Genomic DNA, 18,798 nt, shown 5'->3' with positions numbered 1-18,798 from the left:
TGGAGACTGGTGTCCCATACATCTAGCCAAGTTGGCTGGATGTTCCATCCCTACCTTGTCATGATGTCATTGCTGGACAGCTGAACTTGATGTAGCAGAGAAGTCCAGAGCTGAAATGGACAGCAGCATCCCGCTCTGCGCTCACTCGGGCCAGGCAGCCAGAAATACTTTCTGTTGCATTTTTGACAGGCAGCCACTTTAACATTTGTTCAGGCACTCCGAGGGGTGGGGAACTCACCAGTCCCCAGCACATTCCATCCATTGTTGAAAAGCTCTAGTTGTGAGAAAACTCTTTACTCATCAACTAAGCTTACTTCTTTTTCCTCCAGAACCATGTAAGATATTTGTTCATTGATTCTCTAAGCTATGTGCTCAGATGCAAAGACAAACAGGACACGGGTCCCTTACCAACAAGGGACTTGCATTCTGGCTGAAAGACATTCAACTATCACAATCAATTCCCCTGCGGTGAGCTCTCAGCTAGCAGACACCTATCCTTTTGGGGGGACAGTTACCACCGTTTCAAAGTATTTATCTGACAATCTTTCATGTAATACCTCTTGCCCTGCTTAACGGTAAGTTCCATAAAAACAAGGCCTTGTTGTTATCACTCACTGCTCTATTCCCAATGCTGGGCACATAGTAGGTGCTCGAGAATTCTCTGCTGCATAATGAAATTCTCTGCTGCATAAATGAACACAGAAGGCCAGTGTGTTATGTCTAGGGTAGAGTTCTGAGTATTTTGGCAGTGTTATGAGAATCTAACTCAGCCGGAGTCATGGTGGTCGAGTGGGGAAGAGGATAGAAGGGGAAAAAGGATGGGGAAGATTTCTAGAGCTGACACTGCAGGTGACCTAGGAGGGCAAGGAGGCCATTCCCAGCTGGAGCCAGAAAGGGCATCACAGGCACAGGAAGCAGCGGGTGCACCAGCCTGGAGGTGGGCAAGAGTGCTGGCACATTCCGAGAGCTGCACACAGGCCGCAGGATTCGCATGGCAGGCCCATTTGGGAAGGTGGTAGGCAGCAAGGCTGCAGAAATCAGCCAATGGAGCTTGAATCAAGAAGGACCGTGTATGCTGGACCAATGACCTTGAACTTTGTGTTTAAGGTGATGGGGAACTTGTGTGAGGTATGTGGTGGGAGTGGGAAGGGCAGTCATGGTAAGACACTTAGATGATCAGATGTGTGTTTTACAAAAAGCGTCTGGCTGTGCCTTGCAGTGGGGAGACTGAGCACCTGTGGGCATCTCTGAGTGCCCTGGTAAGAGGACACAGTCACCTTCAAATGAGGATGATACACCCAAAAAAAAGAGAGTGTGGGGAGAGGAGGAGACGGAAGGACTTAGGAGGGAGGAGGATCCTGAGCTGGTTTTCTGGGAAATATCCCTCATTTTGGCCCTGTTCCTTTATTTCACGGGGTGCTAGAGTGGAAGTTCACCTTTAATCCTTCTCCGACAGGTTAAGTCAGCCTCCTTGTCATGTAAACCCAGCTGGGCTAAGTCACACCGAGTCTGCTGGAAATCACCCTCTGGGCTTAAGATAGCTGTGGGATCCTCTAGCTCAGAGCCCCGGGTCAGTGGGAGTCAGCAGTCCAGGCCCGGGCCTCCACCCAGGAGGAACACTGCCCAAGCCTCGCCCCGGGAAGTGCCTCGGCCAGGTAGCACCAGCCCCTCCCCCAGCCTAGGGTCCCCCTGGGGAAAGGACTGAGGGAGACGGACCCCAAGATGGGAAAGACACAGACGGCAGCATATTCTGTCCTGACCATCTTTTTCACCCTTTTACTTTACCCATGAAGATCCTAAGGCCCAGAGAAGGCAAGTGTCTTGCTCAAGGTCAAACAGCAGACATTTCACCCCAGGCCCCTGCTCCTTCCTCTCCTGTGAACTTAGTGGGGGACAAACGCCCCAGAGAGAGCCACGCCATCAGCGCGTTCACCTCGGATCTGCCAGTCTTCGTGACCATCCAGTGGGAGAGCTCATTCCTGGTGGAGCCCAAGTGTGGCCCAACAGACTATCTTGTTATTTGGGAGTCCAGTCCAACAGTCTGCACACCCTCTCAACAGTTTGGGAGCCAAGAGCTCTTATCAGTCCCATATGAAATCCTCAGGGCAGAGTCTCATTGACAATATCAGAAACCGGATCTTAATCCCCCAAAGAGGATGGATTTGTCTGGTCAGAACACCTCCCCTTGCGCTACGGAGGGAGGATGTGCTGCCAAAGCAACCTTTCCTTCCTCCCCTTCTTATCTCTTTCTCCCATCCAAGAGCATCTGTGCACACTTCAGGCTGATTGGCCTGTGTGTCTGGGCTGAGCCTGACCCCGCCGCTCCCCCACCTAAGGCTGACTGCAGACTCCCTCCTCTGCACGGTCCTGGGGAAGCTCAGGGACCATGGGCATTCTGACGCTGCCTGGAAGCTCCTTGGTTCCCGAGATCCATCCTGAGTACAGACCACGATGACCCAAGGGGAGAGGTAACAATGCTGGGCATGTTTCACACTCACAAGCACCTGGCCACCTGCTGTCACTGTTCTTGAACTTTGTGGGGAGGGTCTCTGACATGTCTCTATCCCTTTCTCCCCCAAAATGCACACAACATATGAGGCATACTTTTTGAGGTTTCCAGCACCCCCAGAAGCCTATCCACCTACTCCCTAGGATTCCAGAGACCACACATATGACCCTGGGCCAGGGCCTGCTGGCACCATAACACACATTAGACAAGCAGATAAATAAAACTCAGCAACACATACAAAAACAAGATGGATAACTAATTTCCAGGTGATATCTCTCTAATGGAAGTATGTACAAAATGCTGAGGGATCATAGCAGGAGGATTTTAATTCCATCTCGGTGAGCAAGGTCAGAAGGCTTCGCAGAGGAAAGAATGTGTAAGATTTGGCCAGGTGGAAAGAAAGGTTGAAGTAACAAAAGTGAAGCCCATTTCTCTTGCTCGGTGGGTGAAAGAAATAGCCAGCTGTCTGCTGGACATCGCTGCTTTCACACAAACCTCTGTGAGATGCTTGGGGGGGAAGTTGATCAAGCCCACCAAACTGTCCAAAAACCCCTCCAAACTGTCCTGCTTCTCTTCATGTAGCTCCCGACCCTGTCCCCTGGCAGGCAAGGCCTGGCATGAATGGTCCTACCCACCTGTCTCATCTCATCTCCTAACTCCCTGCAACAGGCCACATTCCAGCCCTGTGTGGGGCTCTCTTTCTGATCTTAGAACATGGAAAGTTGTTTCCAGCACAGGGCCTTTGCATCCGCTCTGCTCTCTGCCCAGAATGCTCCTCTCCTCCCCTTGGTATGGCAGGTTCCTTGCTGCCTTTGAGATCTCAGCATCAATGAGAATTTTTTCCACCACCGAATCCCTTTCTATCCCATCAGCCTATTTTTATTATATGCACTGCCCTTATCATTATGTGGTATTTTTCTTGCTTATCTTTTCAGCTCTTCCCTCAAGGTCAACTAGATGAGTTCAAGATTTTGTTCTGTTCGTTGATGCACCTCCAGTGCCTAGAACCATACGATTCGTTAACTATGTGCTGAATTAATGCAATGAGTAAATGGAGCAGTTTCCTCTACTAGTTTCCCAAACACCAGAACATGATCCCTGGCTTGGTCAAGTGCATTACAATCACCTGGCTGGTTAAATGTACAAATACCTTGAGGTTCTAATATTAGAGATTTGGAATGAGTAACTGTCAAGTAAGGCTCAGCCATCAGTATAGTTTCACAGGCCCCTCTGAAAATTCTAAGGAGCAGTCAAAGTGGGCATCTCCTGCCCCTTTACGGCCAAACTTCCATTAAACACCAAGGACTGGGCTGCAATAATTGCAACTCACACTCTGACCTCTAGGGGGAGCGTAAGGTTTCTCCTTTCCCTCCAGTCCCAGAAGGCGCTCCCTCCTCCAAATCTCGGAGCCCTGAGATCTGTGAGTCTAAGATCAGTACGCGGGTCCAGGCGAGTAATAGGGAGCAGCCAGACTGAGTGACTTTCAGGTGGGACTCCAAGCCAGGGGGAGCAGAGGGGTGGTCCAGCCCAATTCTCTGGGACTTAGGCCCTGGTCTCTACTCATCACCATGCGTGTACTTGCCTTCCTGCCTTTTTGATGTCACTGGACTGTAAGGTCCCCTATTATCATCATTTTCCATTTTGTTTTCAGACAAGAAAACATCCTCAAGGACTTAGACTAAGAGAGAGCCAGTGCCAGTAAAGCTGCTTTGAAATAACTCCTTGCTTCAGGGAATGCTAAGATCCATTGAAATGGCATAGCTGTGTGATGATATGTCCAACAATTGAAATCCAGTGAGTTCACCAGCATAACCACAGAGGAACAAAGAGTATACCAGCTTAAACTGTCATCTCTGCCCTTCTGCCTTGGGAATGTAGGTGGCAGGATGGAACTCAAGGAATCTGATCTTGGTGATCTTCCCAAAACACCTTCTACTCTTGCTTTAGGATTTCTGTCTCTGGATCCCTTAAGCTACCAAGAGAGAGGGCAGGGCAGCAGGTACCATTTACTGAACAAGTGCCATCATGTACTGGCTTGTTTGGTTGCTGACATGATCTCATTGAAGCCTACAACGTAGGTGTTTTTTATGCCCAATTTCAGACGAGATTTCTAAAATGCAGAAAGGTTGGGTCACTGTCCAAAATCACATGCCCTGAGCTCATATGCAGGTATTCTGATACCAAAGTCCCCTCTCTTCCTACTTCACCCTCCCCAGCCTCCAGTCTCAGTCCTTTGTCTAATGGCCCAGAGCAGCCATAAACCCTCACTGCCCAGGCATCCAGCAGAGCCCCAGAGTGGGAGCTCACCCTGGCCAGGTAGCATCATGGAAGAGGCATTTACACCACAAAACAAACACCCAGGCATACGTCTCCCCACAAGGTGAAAGAAATAAGATAAGGGGCTCCTGAAAGCAGGGGCATTATCGCTGTTTGTCGATCTCTTCTCTCTCTATCTTGCTCTGTGGCTCTCTTTTCTGTGGCCTTGTAACCTGGGCCCAGCCTAGCTCGTGGGAACAAATCATGAAGGAAAGAGACAAAACAAAGGAGAGATGATAAAAATTGCAGTGAAAGGTTAAATTCCCATGATTCTCTGTGGCTGTTTAATGGAGTTCTATGATATAAACAGACCTTTGCTTCGCCTGGTGGGCAGGTGACCTCCAACTAAATGTTTAGACAATGTTCCCTAATAAGAAATGTACCTTTTCCCCCCATACTCCACAAAGCCCCCTGAATATACAAAGACCCACGCTTTACCCCAAATAGACAGACACTATCAGCTGTACACAAGCCCACCTGAAACAGAAGTGGGCTAAATGGCACAGTCTGTCAAAATGCACACATGCATTTGTATTTACAGCTCCACCATTTGTTCACTTAACAAACGTTTACTGAGGTGACTCTGCACTATGCATTGTGGATACAGCCAGGAAAAGACCTGGCCTTTCACCTTGAGATGCTCGCAGTTCAGTGGACAGACAGGTGTTTGACATGATGCGGTAAGAGGTGGAATGTAGACCCACAAGGGGGAATCATGGAGGAGGGAGTGTATAGAACTTTCTGCAGAAGTCGAAGAAGACAACATGAGCTGAGACACAGTCTGGATGGCCTCAGTTTCTTCATATGAAAAATAGGCTTAACAATAGTATCTGCCTCACAATGCCAGTATGAAAATGAAGTGTATTCATGTACATAAAGCACTCGATCCAGTGCCTGACACGTAGTTACGGCTTCATAATGTTAGCCTTTCAGATCAGTATTAGCAACATTACTAAATGAGTCCCCAGTTGTACTCATTGGGGTGTAAATGGATAGAAATGATTAGGTAAAGGATATTATTTATCTCTCATTTTCTAGAACCAAGTCCTGGCTTTAATGCTGGGGTAGCTCGTTGTTAGGGGACAGCCTCCTACTGGCCAAGTGTGGAATTGCACCTCTACTCTATTAGCCACTGTATGTTTTCAGGGGAAAAGGAGAACTATGTGCATGAGCCGTGAAGGTGGAGGCTGGGAAACTCAAGTCTGAAGAGGAACCGATGCAACCATGGGGAAAGCATGGGGAGCTGGTGAGAAGGTCTGTGAAGCATCCCAAGGCTGAACAGAGCTTGATACCTGGCATTACAGGGGCCTGACAACTCTCTTGACATCTATGTTTTCAAAGAAGTCTTTGAGAATGATGATCTCTCTTCCCAACCCCTGGCCCCTATGATCTGGTTACACAGCCAATAAAATTCACTTTTCTGAAATTTATGAGTTTGCCCGGAAAACTGGCTTGAAGAGCAGCCACTATTATTTGCTTGTCAGGAAAGCACAGTGTATTCTAGAAGCCACAAGGGAAAAAAAATTCAAATTATCTACAGCAGGCTGTCCTATAAAATTGTCTGCGATGATGGAAATGTTCCATACCTGCCCTACCCAATATGGCAGCCACTAACCACATGTAGCTAAAAAGCTCTTGAAATATGGCTAGTGTGACTGAGGAGATAAATTTTTTATTTAATTTGATTTAATTTAGCTAAAACTTAAATATCCACATGTGACCAATGGCTACCATATACCATAATGACATCACAGACCCAGGGGCTCTGATCACATATACTTTCTTGAGTCTGTCTCATAATTTTGGCGTCTTCTTCTACAAAACTGGCCAGACCATGAGGCACAGTGTCCGAGGTGCAGACCCAGCCACCTCCGTCCATATCCCTAAGGAGAAACTTTCCCAAATACTCCGCCAGCAGTCTTGTTAACCCAAATGGGTGGTTCCTTTTGCTTCAGACAATTTCATCGGCTTCCCCAATCCACCCAAAGAATCCAGTCCATTCTCTACGTTTCTGCAAGCGCAGGACCATCCCATAGCTAAGATGATGTCTTTAGGACCAGAGAGGGGGCTGCTGGGCTTTACACATGTTTGGGGCCATTTTGTGCCCACTGGGCTGAGCAGGCTGAGGCAGCCTCACCACAATGCCCTGTTTTTCTCTTCTAAAGGGATTGGAGACACAGCCCTGGCTGGACCTGTGTGATCTATTCATTTCCTTCCAAACCGGGCTCTGTAAGCTCATTCACAGAGGATGGGCAAAGGAAGTTGGGGAAGCAAACACATGCACAGAAAATGAACAATGCTCCCCAGCTCCCTGGAGATGAGACAGAGGGACGAAGCTGTGGGGGCTTGTCTGGTGGGGAAGGAGCCTGGGGCCCCCCACTGCTGCTTCTCCTACTCCTTCCAGAAGCCCCGCCCTCGCCTTGGCTCCCGGAGCCCCCACCTTAGTAAGCTCTTATCTCTCTGTGCTCAGCTGGTTCCTCGGGAAGAGGCCTTTGGTGAGGGAGGGCCAGAGTGACAGCCGGCAAAGAGAGCGGGCAGCATGGAGCCACTTCCCTGGAATTTCTTCCCATCCTCCGCCCCCCTCTCACCATCTCAGACTGGGCACGTGGGCTCCCCAGTCCCAAGGAGAGTACCAGGTCAGCTAAGCCTGCTGGTTCAGCTACAGAATCAAAAGGGCCCAAGCATTTGGCTCCAGTGGGTGATTTGCATATGATTTGCATACATCTGCGCACACACCCCTGCCACCCCTGCTCCAGAGGCCCTCAGTCAAAGGATGTGAAATGAAATAAAATAAATTAATTAGTGCAGCCTACCATAGCCTGATATGTGGGGCCTGACACCCGTAAGAGATGTAACTGATTCTTAAAGCAATAAATGGGATCATAGGCTACAGTGGAGGGAGATGGCAGGGCATGGTGGTGAACGGGGTTCTCAGGAGTGGGGGCAGAGAATGGGAGGGAAAGTCTCTGTCTGAACTGGAAACTAGGTCTTTGCTTCCTGCCCCAACCTTCCCCCCCATCTTCAGAGGGCTTGGGGTGGAACCACGTGGAAGTCTGTTCTGGTTTCCTAGGTGCTGGCATTGCCCCCACCCTGGCAGGGAGATTTTCACCACTGATGGGGTAACATTTAATGCACACAGAAGGAGGATAGTTGCTTCAAGGACAGGAATGCAAGGAGGTGCCCACTGGTATCTCCTGTCTCCAAGCTCCCTCCCACCTTCATCCCTATTAGCTGCCCCCATTGCGTCTCCATATTTCTCTCTGCCAGATGGGCAGGTCTTTCACAGCCCCTCACTCTGCCCCCATCTATGGATGGTTGAGGGAGAGATGGTCCCATCGTCAGCAGTGAGCTGGAGTTAATTTATCCTGGTCCTTCTGCCAGGTGCTAATGAGATGCTCGCAGCGTGTGTCAGCCAAGCGGTTCCCATACCATGTAAATACGCCTCTCAGTGATTCAGTTCATGGCACTACTTAACATATGCCTTGACTTTCTCTAGGCCCCCTTGAGCTATGCAGGATGGAAACCTCATGTAAAGCTGGGGCTCTGCGCGGTACCAAATGTCAGGTTCACATCTGTGGGGCCCAGGCTACCCAAGTGCTTGGTTGGAGGGCCCCAGAGGTGATTCTAAGTGGAAGGGCCATGTGCTAAGATGCAAAACAATGATTTTGGTCAAAAGGAGCCCAGGTCACAGTCTGTGGGTATGGAAACCAGGAACCAGTTCAGATGCACTATCACCAAACTGTGCCTACCACCCCTCCCACCCCTCTCCCCATTCCCAGCCCACACTCCGCTCTGTCTGCTCCATCTAGAGCAGTTCCATTCCTCTGCACCACCCACAGGTTTCATTTGAAGAAAGGGTGGCTGACACCACTGATAAAGCTTAAAGAAGGGTTGTTTTAGATCAGGGGTTGGCGACCAATGGCTGGTGGACCAAATCAGCCTACGGCTTGTTTTTGTACTGCTCATGAGATAAGAACGTATTTTTTTAAAACTCTTTTCAATGGTTGAAAATAATAAAAAAGACGAATATGTTGTGACACATGAAAAGTATATGAGATTCAAGTTTCAGTGTCCATGAATAACATCTTACTGGAACCCAGCCGTGCCCTTCCATCGACGCAGTGTCTGTGGCTGCTTTTGTGCTACAACAGCAGAGCCCAGTAGTTGCAACAGAGACCACGGAGTTCGAAGATAGGGAAATATTTAGTCTCTGGGCCTCACCAAAAACTTTTGCCGCCCTCTGTTTTAGATCACGGAAGAGGAGTTCCCCTCCTAACCCATTCCCAAGATGGCAGTGCCTTGCTCTCTGCAAGCCTGAGCATGGCACTGAAAGACATCAGTGCCAAGTGGACCTCCTCCAGCCAGTCCTGACCTCCTTGTGGCAAAGGGAGTCCAGGCTGGAATGCCCAGTCCAGACACACAAAGGTTTCTCTCAGTGGCTGAAAAGGCCAACACTTGTGCCCAAGACCCTGAGCTGGTCCCCCTGTTGCCAACACCTGGGTGCTCGGCAGGTGGACACTTGCTCATCTCTAACAGCATCCCTTCTCAGACCTAAACTTAGGGTGCCAGACACCAGGACAAGTCCTACATGAAGTTGGATTAGGAGGCTGACTATCTCTGTAATTTGGTTTTTAAGACAGTAGGAAGCCATCCTGTTCTCTCTCCCTGCCGAAAACATCACCCAGAGCCCCAGGCCTGAAAGTCCACCCTTCAAAACTCTGTAGCTGTTACCCTGCGACCAGAGTCCACAGTGTTCTTAGCAGCTCATTCTCGGCATTAACGGGGTTTCCTTAGCACAGGGCCATGTTAGAGACGCAAAGGAGACTTGAGCAGGACAGACACTGAGGGCAGAAGAGAAGGCTGAGCAAGGTGGTCTTTGAGGGGCTGTCGGCAGAGGTTGAGGACCTGGAAGACAGCATGGAACAACCCGGGGCTGGCTTAGGGCTGAAGACACAGCCAAGCCAGCGTGGGTGTCCAGAGGGGCTCTGGGGGCTCTGCCCTGGGCCCTGGCTGTGGGCATGGAGGGGACAGCAGCAGCGACTTACCCGATACCACACGATCTCGCGCATGCGACCATCCGTCTTGAAGTTACACTTCAAGGTCACAGCATCACCAGCCACCACTGGTGGGAGAGGCTCAATGTTGACAGTCAGGTAGCCTGTTGGGACAAGGACAAAGGAACAGTGAGTGTAAGCAGATGAGGAGGGTGGGGTTAGCACCCGGGGGTGCTGTCCGCAGGGCAGTCTGTGTGGGTGGCCACCGTGGGCCCGAGACACGCTCACCGCCCTCTTCTTCCTCCCAGTTCTGGGATCTCCCTGGCCCCCCTGCCCAACTCCCACCCTGAGGACATTTCCTTTAGGGGTGGATTTTCCCCTTTCCCAAGTGTGACCTGCAGGCTCCTGGAGGAAGTGCCTCAATGTATTTCTCTAAGATATCCCAGAGGAACAGTCCTGTGGGCAAAACTACACCTCCGCCCCCTCTTCAGAGAGTGGCGAAATGCTCAGCCTATTATGCCCTGCAGGAAATACACATGCCGAAATGCCTTCGACCAAGCATTTCCAAACCTGTGCCATGATGGGTCCCTCTGCCACCCCGTAAGCCCCAGCAGCACCCTATGCAGTCAGGGACCCATGGAATCCACATCAGGATATGGTGTTCTAGGTGCCCAGACCCCTCGAACCCCAGCCTCATAACCGAAGTACTCCTGGTGAAAGAGGAATAAAGGGGATGAGACTGGGGAACTGCTGTTTGCTTCCTGAACCCCACATCTCCCATCAGACACACCCTGCTGTCCAACGGGACAGGCAGTTCCAACATTAGGTCACGGTGGGGAGGGGTGGCTACGGACTGCCTGCCTGGGGAGGGGTCTCAAACCTCGGCAAGCACCGGAGGATGTTTCTTGCCCACCAGCTGCCCCGGGGAGCCCCTGCCCAGCCCCCAGGAGCTGGGACTCTTAGCCTGTCACACCCCAGGGCACTGCTGCCTCCACACCAAAGTCCAGCCTGCTGAGGCCTCTGACCAACTCCTCCCCCTGCCAGAGCCCATCCCAGAGGTCTAGGCACCCACTCCAGCTCAGCAAGCGACCTCATTCTTGGGCTCGTCGTCTGGGCTCACCATTGGCTTCCTGCCGGCTGATGTCCAGCCATTGATCTAATGGGTCAATCCACTCCGATTGCCTTAATGAGAAAACTAGCCAGGATGGGTTCAGGGATTTCAATTGTGCAGACAACCTGAGCAGATGGAGCCCAGGGGCCTGACTCCTGCCGGGAACTTAATGGTTACAATGCTCCATAAAAACAAGAAAGAAAAAATATAAGAATCGACTCTGGGAGGATCAGTTTGGAAGCTGGAGTCAGAATCAACCTCCGTGGTCTGAGGCTACATGTCCCAGTGCCCAAGGCACAGGGCTCACCCCCGGGCAGCCTCTACCTTAGGCCAGAGGTCAGGCTCCTGGGAGCACCGGCGCCTGGGTGGTCCTTGAATGCAGCGAGCAGAGCCAGGTGTAAGGATGGAGCTGCCAGCCCCCAAGTTTGCTCCCACTTGCTCTGAGCAGGCCCTGGGCCAGCATCCAGGACGCAGGATGGTGCTAGCCTTGCCCTGCCCTCCAGGAACAAATCATAACACAGTCATACTCAGTGGGCAGAGGAAGGTGCGGGTTGTGGAAGGGGCTAGGGGAACCTGCCCAGCCCAGAGGACCAGGGAAGTCCCCAAACCCAGCAGGGCCCTGAGCCATAACAAACAAGGAGGCTGCCCTCAGGGGGAAGGACCCCAGTGAGAGAGAGGACTCGGGGGCAAGGTGAACCAGGCATGTAACAGTAATAATTGCACACATTTGCATGGCACCTACTCTGAGCCAGGCATTGGGCTTCATACACACTCATTCACTGAATTATCATGATAATTCTAGGAGAGAAGAACTAGTATTATTCCCACTTTCCACGAGGAAACAGAGAGGCAAAGTGACCCACCAAGATCACACAGCTGCAAGTGACAGACCTGGGGTTCCATATGACCACCATGCTATATGCAGCCTCTCAAATGATGGGGGTGGGGAAGGGTGAGGGGGGGCTGGCAACACCTCACATCCAGCCCTGGGGAGGAGGGGTGTGCTGCTGGGGGGCCACGACAGCAACCCAGGACCTGATCCTCTTTGCTGTCACTCCCAGTCTTGGGCTGATGCCTTAGCTCACCTTTCCAGTGGGGCTGCTCCCCACTCACGTTTGAAGGTAAAGCTTAGAGTTGAGCATCATCAGTCCGAAGATGGACCCCCTCCCACTGGAAGGAGGCAGGAAGGACACGTTCTCAGATCTGTAAATCTTCCAGCCAGCCCGCGGAGGGTGCAGATGGCGTGCGCGTGTGAGGCAGGCCAGGGAGGGCTGGAAGGGCCAGCTTGCAGGGGCCCTGTGTGTGGGCAAGCTGTGAGGGGATTACAAGGTGTGAGGCCGGTGGGGCCTGCGAGGAATGGCGGAAGCTTTGGTAATCGGTGGGAGTGTTAGGAGCACCCCAGTGTGTAGCAGATGTCCGGGGCAAGAGGACTCACAGGGGCACGGTGGCTTGAGCGCAGGGGACAGCCCGCTGCCCGGCAGAGAGGGGGGCCCTGGGAGATGGGAAGAGGAGACTGAGAGGTGGTGTGGGGCCAGGTGGTGCTGACGCCCTAGGGCAGCGTTTCCCTGAGCACATAGAGAACAGGGAACTTCTAGTTCATGTGTCAGGCAACAAGATGTTTATTATCAACTAAGTGTGAGAGATATTGGGTTAAATAAAATTAAGCATATTCCTTCCCTTCAAGACTTCTCACAAGCTTTCTCTTCTTCCTTCTTCCTATCTTGCCTTCATTATGTATTGGGAATCTTTTCAATACCAGGCACTGTTCTAAGTACTGAGAATACAACAGTGACAGCAGGCAAGTGCTGCCCTCATGGAGCTGATGTCCCAGGAGAGAAAATAATCACATAAACTAACACTGAGAAGTATGGCAGGTAGAGAAATAGGGCAAGTGTAATGAAGAAAAGTAAATCAGGGAAAAGCAATAGAGAGCAATGGGGGGAGGGCTGCTCTAGACAGGGTGGCCCAGAGACCTCTGAGGAGCTCAGAATAAAGGAAAGTGTGAGCCACAGCAGTATCTAGGGGGAGAGTGTTCCAGACAGGGGATACCACACATGCAAAGGCCCTGCAGCCACAGTGTGCTCAGAGTGCTCCATGACTCTCCAAACTTGGGCCATGGCAGGAAATATTCTCATAACATCATACACTCTGGAGCCCATTCTTGGCTGAGCATCTTGTAGGACTAGAACGAGGGCTGGGATGAGGGTGGGGCAGGTTAGATACGTATCATGCAAAATTAAAAGAAGCACTTACTCCCACTGCAGGACCCTGAGTCCTGCTTGCCTCCCTAGTCCCAGCCCTGCTAGAGTCCTTTGGGGCAAATCTTAAGAAACTTCTAAGCTGAGGCAGAAGTGACCATGTCTCCCATTTCCAAGGTCCCCCTGGTAGGGATGGGGGTGAACCACTCCTGGCCAAGGAGCCCCACTGGGAGCTGATGCTGCAGCGCAGGTAGGAGGCTCAGCTCTAAGGATTAAACCCCCTTCCCCGGGAGCAGGGCACTTTCTAGTTTCCCCAGAGTTTTCGCTCCCATTTTGTCCCTGGCTCTCCCAACGAACTGTGCACACCCTGTAAGATGCTGGTGTGGCTGCATATGTCCCACTGGAGTAGAACTGTCTGTTTGCACATCTGCCTCTCCTTCTGGGATGCACATCCCATTAATATCAGCAGAGTATTAAAATACGAATACAAGGGCTGTTTTGTGAGTTTTCTTTTGTGTGGGCAGTTTTGACCCCCACACCACACTCTGACAATTTCTCTGTCTGGAGGAGGAATTGGGGTTCAGAGCGGTAAAGCACCTTGCTTAATATGGCCTTGATATGAGCAGCAAAGTCAGAATTTGAACCCAGATCTGTCTGGCTCTGTGGACCACCTCTTTTTGTCACCACCCAGAGAGAGTCATGCAATTTACCAAGGTCATGTGGGATTCTGGGGGTAGCCCCCAATTCACCCCTCCATCAACTACACCTCCATCAGAGGATGGGGACTGCCCACAGAGAGGTCTGTGGGTGGGATCAGGCCCGAGGGAGGGGTAGTGGGCAGAGGGGAGCCCCAACTGCCTCAGGGCTTGAGATCAGAGCTTCACAATGTGCTGTGGGGTCCCCGGACCTTTCCTATCGAAGGCCAGGACAAGCTTCAAGTGATGTGTGGTTCCTAAGCCTCGGGTCTGGACATAGGCTCACTGGCCAGGGTAGGGAGGGAGAAGGCAGGAGACAAGATGACTTTCGGACAGATGTACCCAGCGAGGACTGTGTCAGCACCAATCAACACCTGGATCACAGGTGGGAAATCACCTTCCGAGACACAGACACACACAGGGCTGGGGAAAGTGTTCTTGGACAAACTGTTTCTGCAACAAAGCATGGGATAGGAAGCATTCTCCTCTAGGTCCGACTAACATTCCGCCAGCTCCTATTTCATAAAATTCCCATCATCTTCTGCAGACTCTGTATTGGTTCTTTCTCTGAAAATTCGCACCCTCTTTCCTTGCTTCTCCCACCCACATGCTTCCAATGAATTTGAAGTAGTTACGTGGTTCGAGTTTCTCACTCTGCTGCTGGGTAGTGACCTGGGCGAGTTATGTGGCCTCTGTGGGGCTCCAGTTTCCCATGTTATGTGGGCATGGGAGCAATCACAGTATCCAACGGGGTGAAGCCCGGCCTAGGGTTTTGTGCACCATGAGCCCTGCCCACTTAGGTTGGTGCCCCTGAGCAGGTGAGGGTGTGGGGTGAGGTGGCACCATGCTTCCTGAACCCCCAGATCTCTATTCCTGCCCATTTCCCACTGTGCAGTTGGAGAAGGACGGTCCCAGGAGAGAGGTGGAAGGAGTGGGGTCTGACATTTGGAAGCTGGTCAGGGAGCAGGAGAGGATTCAGATATGACCAGCTCAGCCAGACGTCCCTTCGGTGCTGGGATCAGAGTCAAAAGATCCATGTGGAACCCTCTTCCTAAGGCAGAGGACAGAAAGCCAAAGAGGAGGTCCCAGAAAGTCCCCTGCTGCCAGGGCCCCCAGATCAATTCTCAGGGCTGGTGGGAAGGGGCAACTGAACAGGCAGGGGCCGGGGGGAGATGGACTCACCCACAAGCCAGGAGGCAGTGGGTACAGTTGAAAAAGCATAAGAGACATGAGTTCTGGTCTCAGCTATGCTGCCAACCAGCTCGGGGACCTCAGGCAGGTTGTTTCTCTCTCTGGGCCTTGGTTTTCTCATCTGTAAAATGAGGGGTGAACTGGATTTTTAGGGCCTTCCACCTCCAATCAACCCCATGTGAGATGTTAGCTGAGCCTGAATCATGCCATCTTTGTTCCCAGTACAACTCAACGCCATTCTCCAAGAAATGAACCCATGAATTGATCAGCCACCAGCTAAAGACGGAGCTCTGTCTTTCTCGGCATTAAATTTGCCACCAATCAGCCTCAATGCGTGAAAGCCCCCAAGTGCAATATCGAGTAGCAGGATCAGGAATGGAGACGGATTCATCTTAACTAGGCAGTTCATTATCCCGAATGGCACCATCGGTCTCCCCTCTATCTCCGACAGCATTTATACCACTCCCGTTAAGATACATTTAGCAAAATTGCAGGCAATGTTTAGGAATCCGGTGCCCTCCCAATGAGGTGATGACAAATAGCTCCTCTATCCAGAAACTCGTGTTGCAATATCCCAGAACTGCTCCTCTCCTCTCCCAGTTCAGGGGAGATGTATCTAGAAAGTCAGATCATGTCTGGCCCCACGGAGGACAGAGGAGTCAGCAAAGGTTTCCACGGGAGGGGGAGAGGCCTGCCTTGATGTAGTGGAGAGACATAAATTACATTAGGGTGACCAGATGTCTCAGTCTGCTCAGGACAGAGGGGTTTACTGGTACACGGGATTTCCGTGCTAAAACTGGAAAGTCCCTGGTAAAGCAAAACAAGTTGGTCACTCTAGACACAAATGCACGATGGCACATGGAGAGCCCTGGGTAAATCACTTAAACCTCTTCTTTACTTATTTTGATAGTAAGGAAACCATACCCCCCTTGACCAACCGCACATACTAGTGAGAGTCAATGTTAACCTCTTCCACGGCACTTGACTCCCAGTGGGTATTCAGTAGATGACGGTGGTTAAGGAAGTAACTTGTGAGATCAGCATTTGTCTGGGCCTTTCTGCATCCATTCATATTCAGAGTGGTTTCTCTAAAACGCACAACCTTGGCCTTCTTAAGAGACTGCTGAACTTGCCATTGCATCACAGAAAAAGTTGCAGATTCCCTCCAGGGTGATCTGGCCCCGTGCCTACCTCTTGAGCCCCACCTCCGGGCTCTCCTGTGCTCTGCGCCCTCTCACCGGCAGCGCTCTCTCCCCTCGGGGCCCTAGCCCGGGCTGTCCCTATGTCCCAAGCCCTCACTCTCTGCTTGGGTAACTCCTGCTCAGCCTCCAAGGGTTACTAGAAGTCTCATTTCCTCAAGAAAACTCTCCTGGATTCCCCAAGCTGTCCCCAAAATACCCCTCCTCCCCAACCACTTACGATTCTGAAAATTACTCGTAATGATGTATTCAGTGTACATTCGCCACTCCACAAGGCCATGAACTGTCTCTATTTGCTGTTACTCATATGCCTATAACAGTACCTGGGTCAGCGTGAGTGTTGAATGGAGGGACAGATTAATTCTGCCCATCCTCCAGACTGTCCCATAATTAGAGTGGGTCATGCTCCCATGAGAGCCCACTCAGAAGCATCTCTTCCCCGCGGGCCTCGTCTTAGGCAGCCCAAGCCAACCTCAGGTGCCTCCAGGACCTCAGGTGCCTTCTGAACCTGCCTGTCTGGCCGCATCTGCTTGGGATGGAGTTGGTGCCACCCAGTGGCCCCCTGTGGAGGTCAGACAAGAGAACTCTCCCCCAGAGGAAATCAGCACTGGGGGGTGAGTGGCCGCCCCACCAGGGGTCTAGGATACAAGACCTGATGAGTGAGTGAGCAGCCAGCCCAGTGGGAAGAGCGAAGCCCAGAGGCAGCAGAAGCCATGGGTGGAACCACTATACGGCGGGGCGGGAAGCTGGGTGTCCACCTGCGCAGGATGACTACCAGAACTGGCTGCTCAGTGTCAGGACACGAGGCTACTGCTGCGTCCCGAGCAATGTCCTCCTGGGAACACTGTGCTGGGCGGGTGTCCTGTATCCCCTGCTTCTCCCAGTAGCCTTGCCACCAACAGAGGTAACCAGTTACCTTGCAGCAAATGGGTTAGGAACTCCTATATAGGACACCACATTATGGCCTGATACACCACTTGGATGGCTTCAGGCCTCTCGGATAAACAGGTGCAAAATGGAAGCAGCATTTCCTCCTATTTCTCCCCAGTTCAGGAACACCAGCAAGTCCTGCAGACTCTATAAAATATATCCAGAACCCAACTTCCTCACCCCTCCACTGGTACCTCCCCAGTCATTATCCTTTATTGCTGGTCTACTGTAACACCTCCTAACTGGTGATCCTGCACTCACCTTTGCCTCTGCCCACCTCTCTGACTTCATCTCCCCTCACTCTCTCTCCCCCAGTCACTCTACCCACACATGATGAGGCCTGCTGAGCATTACTACTCCAAGCATATCCCTACCTCAGGGCCTTTGCACTTGCTGCATCCACTGCCCAGAACAATCTTTCCCCAGATACTCACATGGCTCAACCCCTCAAATCTTTCTGTTCAAATAGCATCCCTGCTGTTCTCTCTTTGCCTCATTTTATTCTTTTTTAAAACATTTATTGATGCTTGAGACATATTTATTATCTATTGATGTTGTGCCCCACCCCCATACCCAACTAGGTTGTGAGCTCCATGAGAGAAAAGACTGTGTGTGTGCATGTTCATATCTATTTCAGTCTTTTTTTTCTATTATTCAGATTGGATAATTTCTATTGACCTGTTTCAAGTTCACTGACTCTTTCCTCTGTCACCTCTATCTTGCTACTGAGTCTACCCCATGAGTTTTTCATTTTGGTCATTGTAGCTGTTGGTTCTAAAATTTCCATTTGGTTCTTCTTTATATCTCTTATTTCTTTGCAGAGCCTTTCTATTTTTTTTGATATCATTAATGTACAATTACTTGAACAACTTTATGGTTACTAGACTCCCCCTATTATCAAGTCCCCCCCACATACCCCATTACAGTCACTGTCCATCAGCGTAGTAAGATGCTCTAGAATCACTACTTTCAGAGTCTTTCTATTTTAATATTTGTTTCAAGACTATTTGTGATTGCTTCTCCAAACATTTCTTTAATAGCTACTGTAAAGTTCTTGTCAGATAATTTCAACATAGGTGTCATCTCATCACTGGAGTCTGTTGATCGTCATTCCCCATGTGAGTTGAGAGTTTCATGGTTCTTGGTATGTCAAGGGATTTTATTTCTTATCTTGGACATTTTAAGTATTATCTTATAAGACCCTATGTCTTCTTTATATTCATTCTTTCAGTGGTGCTTGGAATTCTAACATTCTTCTTCAACCATCTGCTAGTATTTATGATTCAGATTTTTCAAATAGGTGTCTATACATTCTGTCCAAGTCTCATAGTTGAGTTAGTGGGAGATAAAGGGGAGGCTGGTCTTTACTCCATCTCATCATTACCAGAAGTCCTTGACTCTTGTTTTTTAATCATGACTTTATCCATAGAAACTAGAACAATTGTTGTAACTTAAGAGGAATTCAACAAATATGTGTTGAATGAACAAAAAAGTGAGCAAATGGACATGTAATCAGTGCTTGGCAATTCTCAAAGGATATCTGTAACTATTCTCTCATTGATCGTCCCTGCAGATCTGTGAGATAGTGTCCCCATTTTACAGGTGAGGAGACTGAGGCTCTAAGATATAGGATGGCTCCCTTATGATCACACAGA

The 18,798-nt window shown here is 50.5% G+C and overlaps 1 protein-coding gene across 2 annotated transcripts in view; it reads right to left on the bottom strand.

The window, feature by feature from the left end:
- IGSF21 (immunoglobin superfamily member 21) overlaps window positions 1-18,798 on the bottom strand; it is a 227,404-nt gene that overhangs the window by 115,446 nt on the left and 93,160 nt on the right. For both annotated transcript variants that reach the window (XM_036914445.2, XM_036914446.2), the window contains exon 2: window positions 9,871-9,983. In XM_036914445.2, the coding sequence (XP_036770340.1) occupies window positions 9,871-9,983 (113 nt within the window). The remainder of the gene's footprint in view (window positions 1-9,870; window positions 9,984-18,798) is intronic.

The sequence above is a fragment of the Manis pentadactyla genome, chromosome 4, assembly GCF_030020395.1.
Source record: "Manis pentadactyla isolate mManPen7 chromosome 4, mManPen7.hap1, whole genome shotgun sequence".
Classification (NCBI taxonomy): Eukaryota; Metazoa; Chordata; class Mammalia; order Pholidota; family Manidae; genus Manis; species Manis pentadactyla.
The sequence above is the reverse complement of the archived record's forward strand: the minus strand, read 5'-3'. Positions and strand labels throughout refer to the sequence as shown.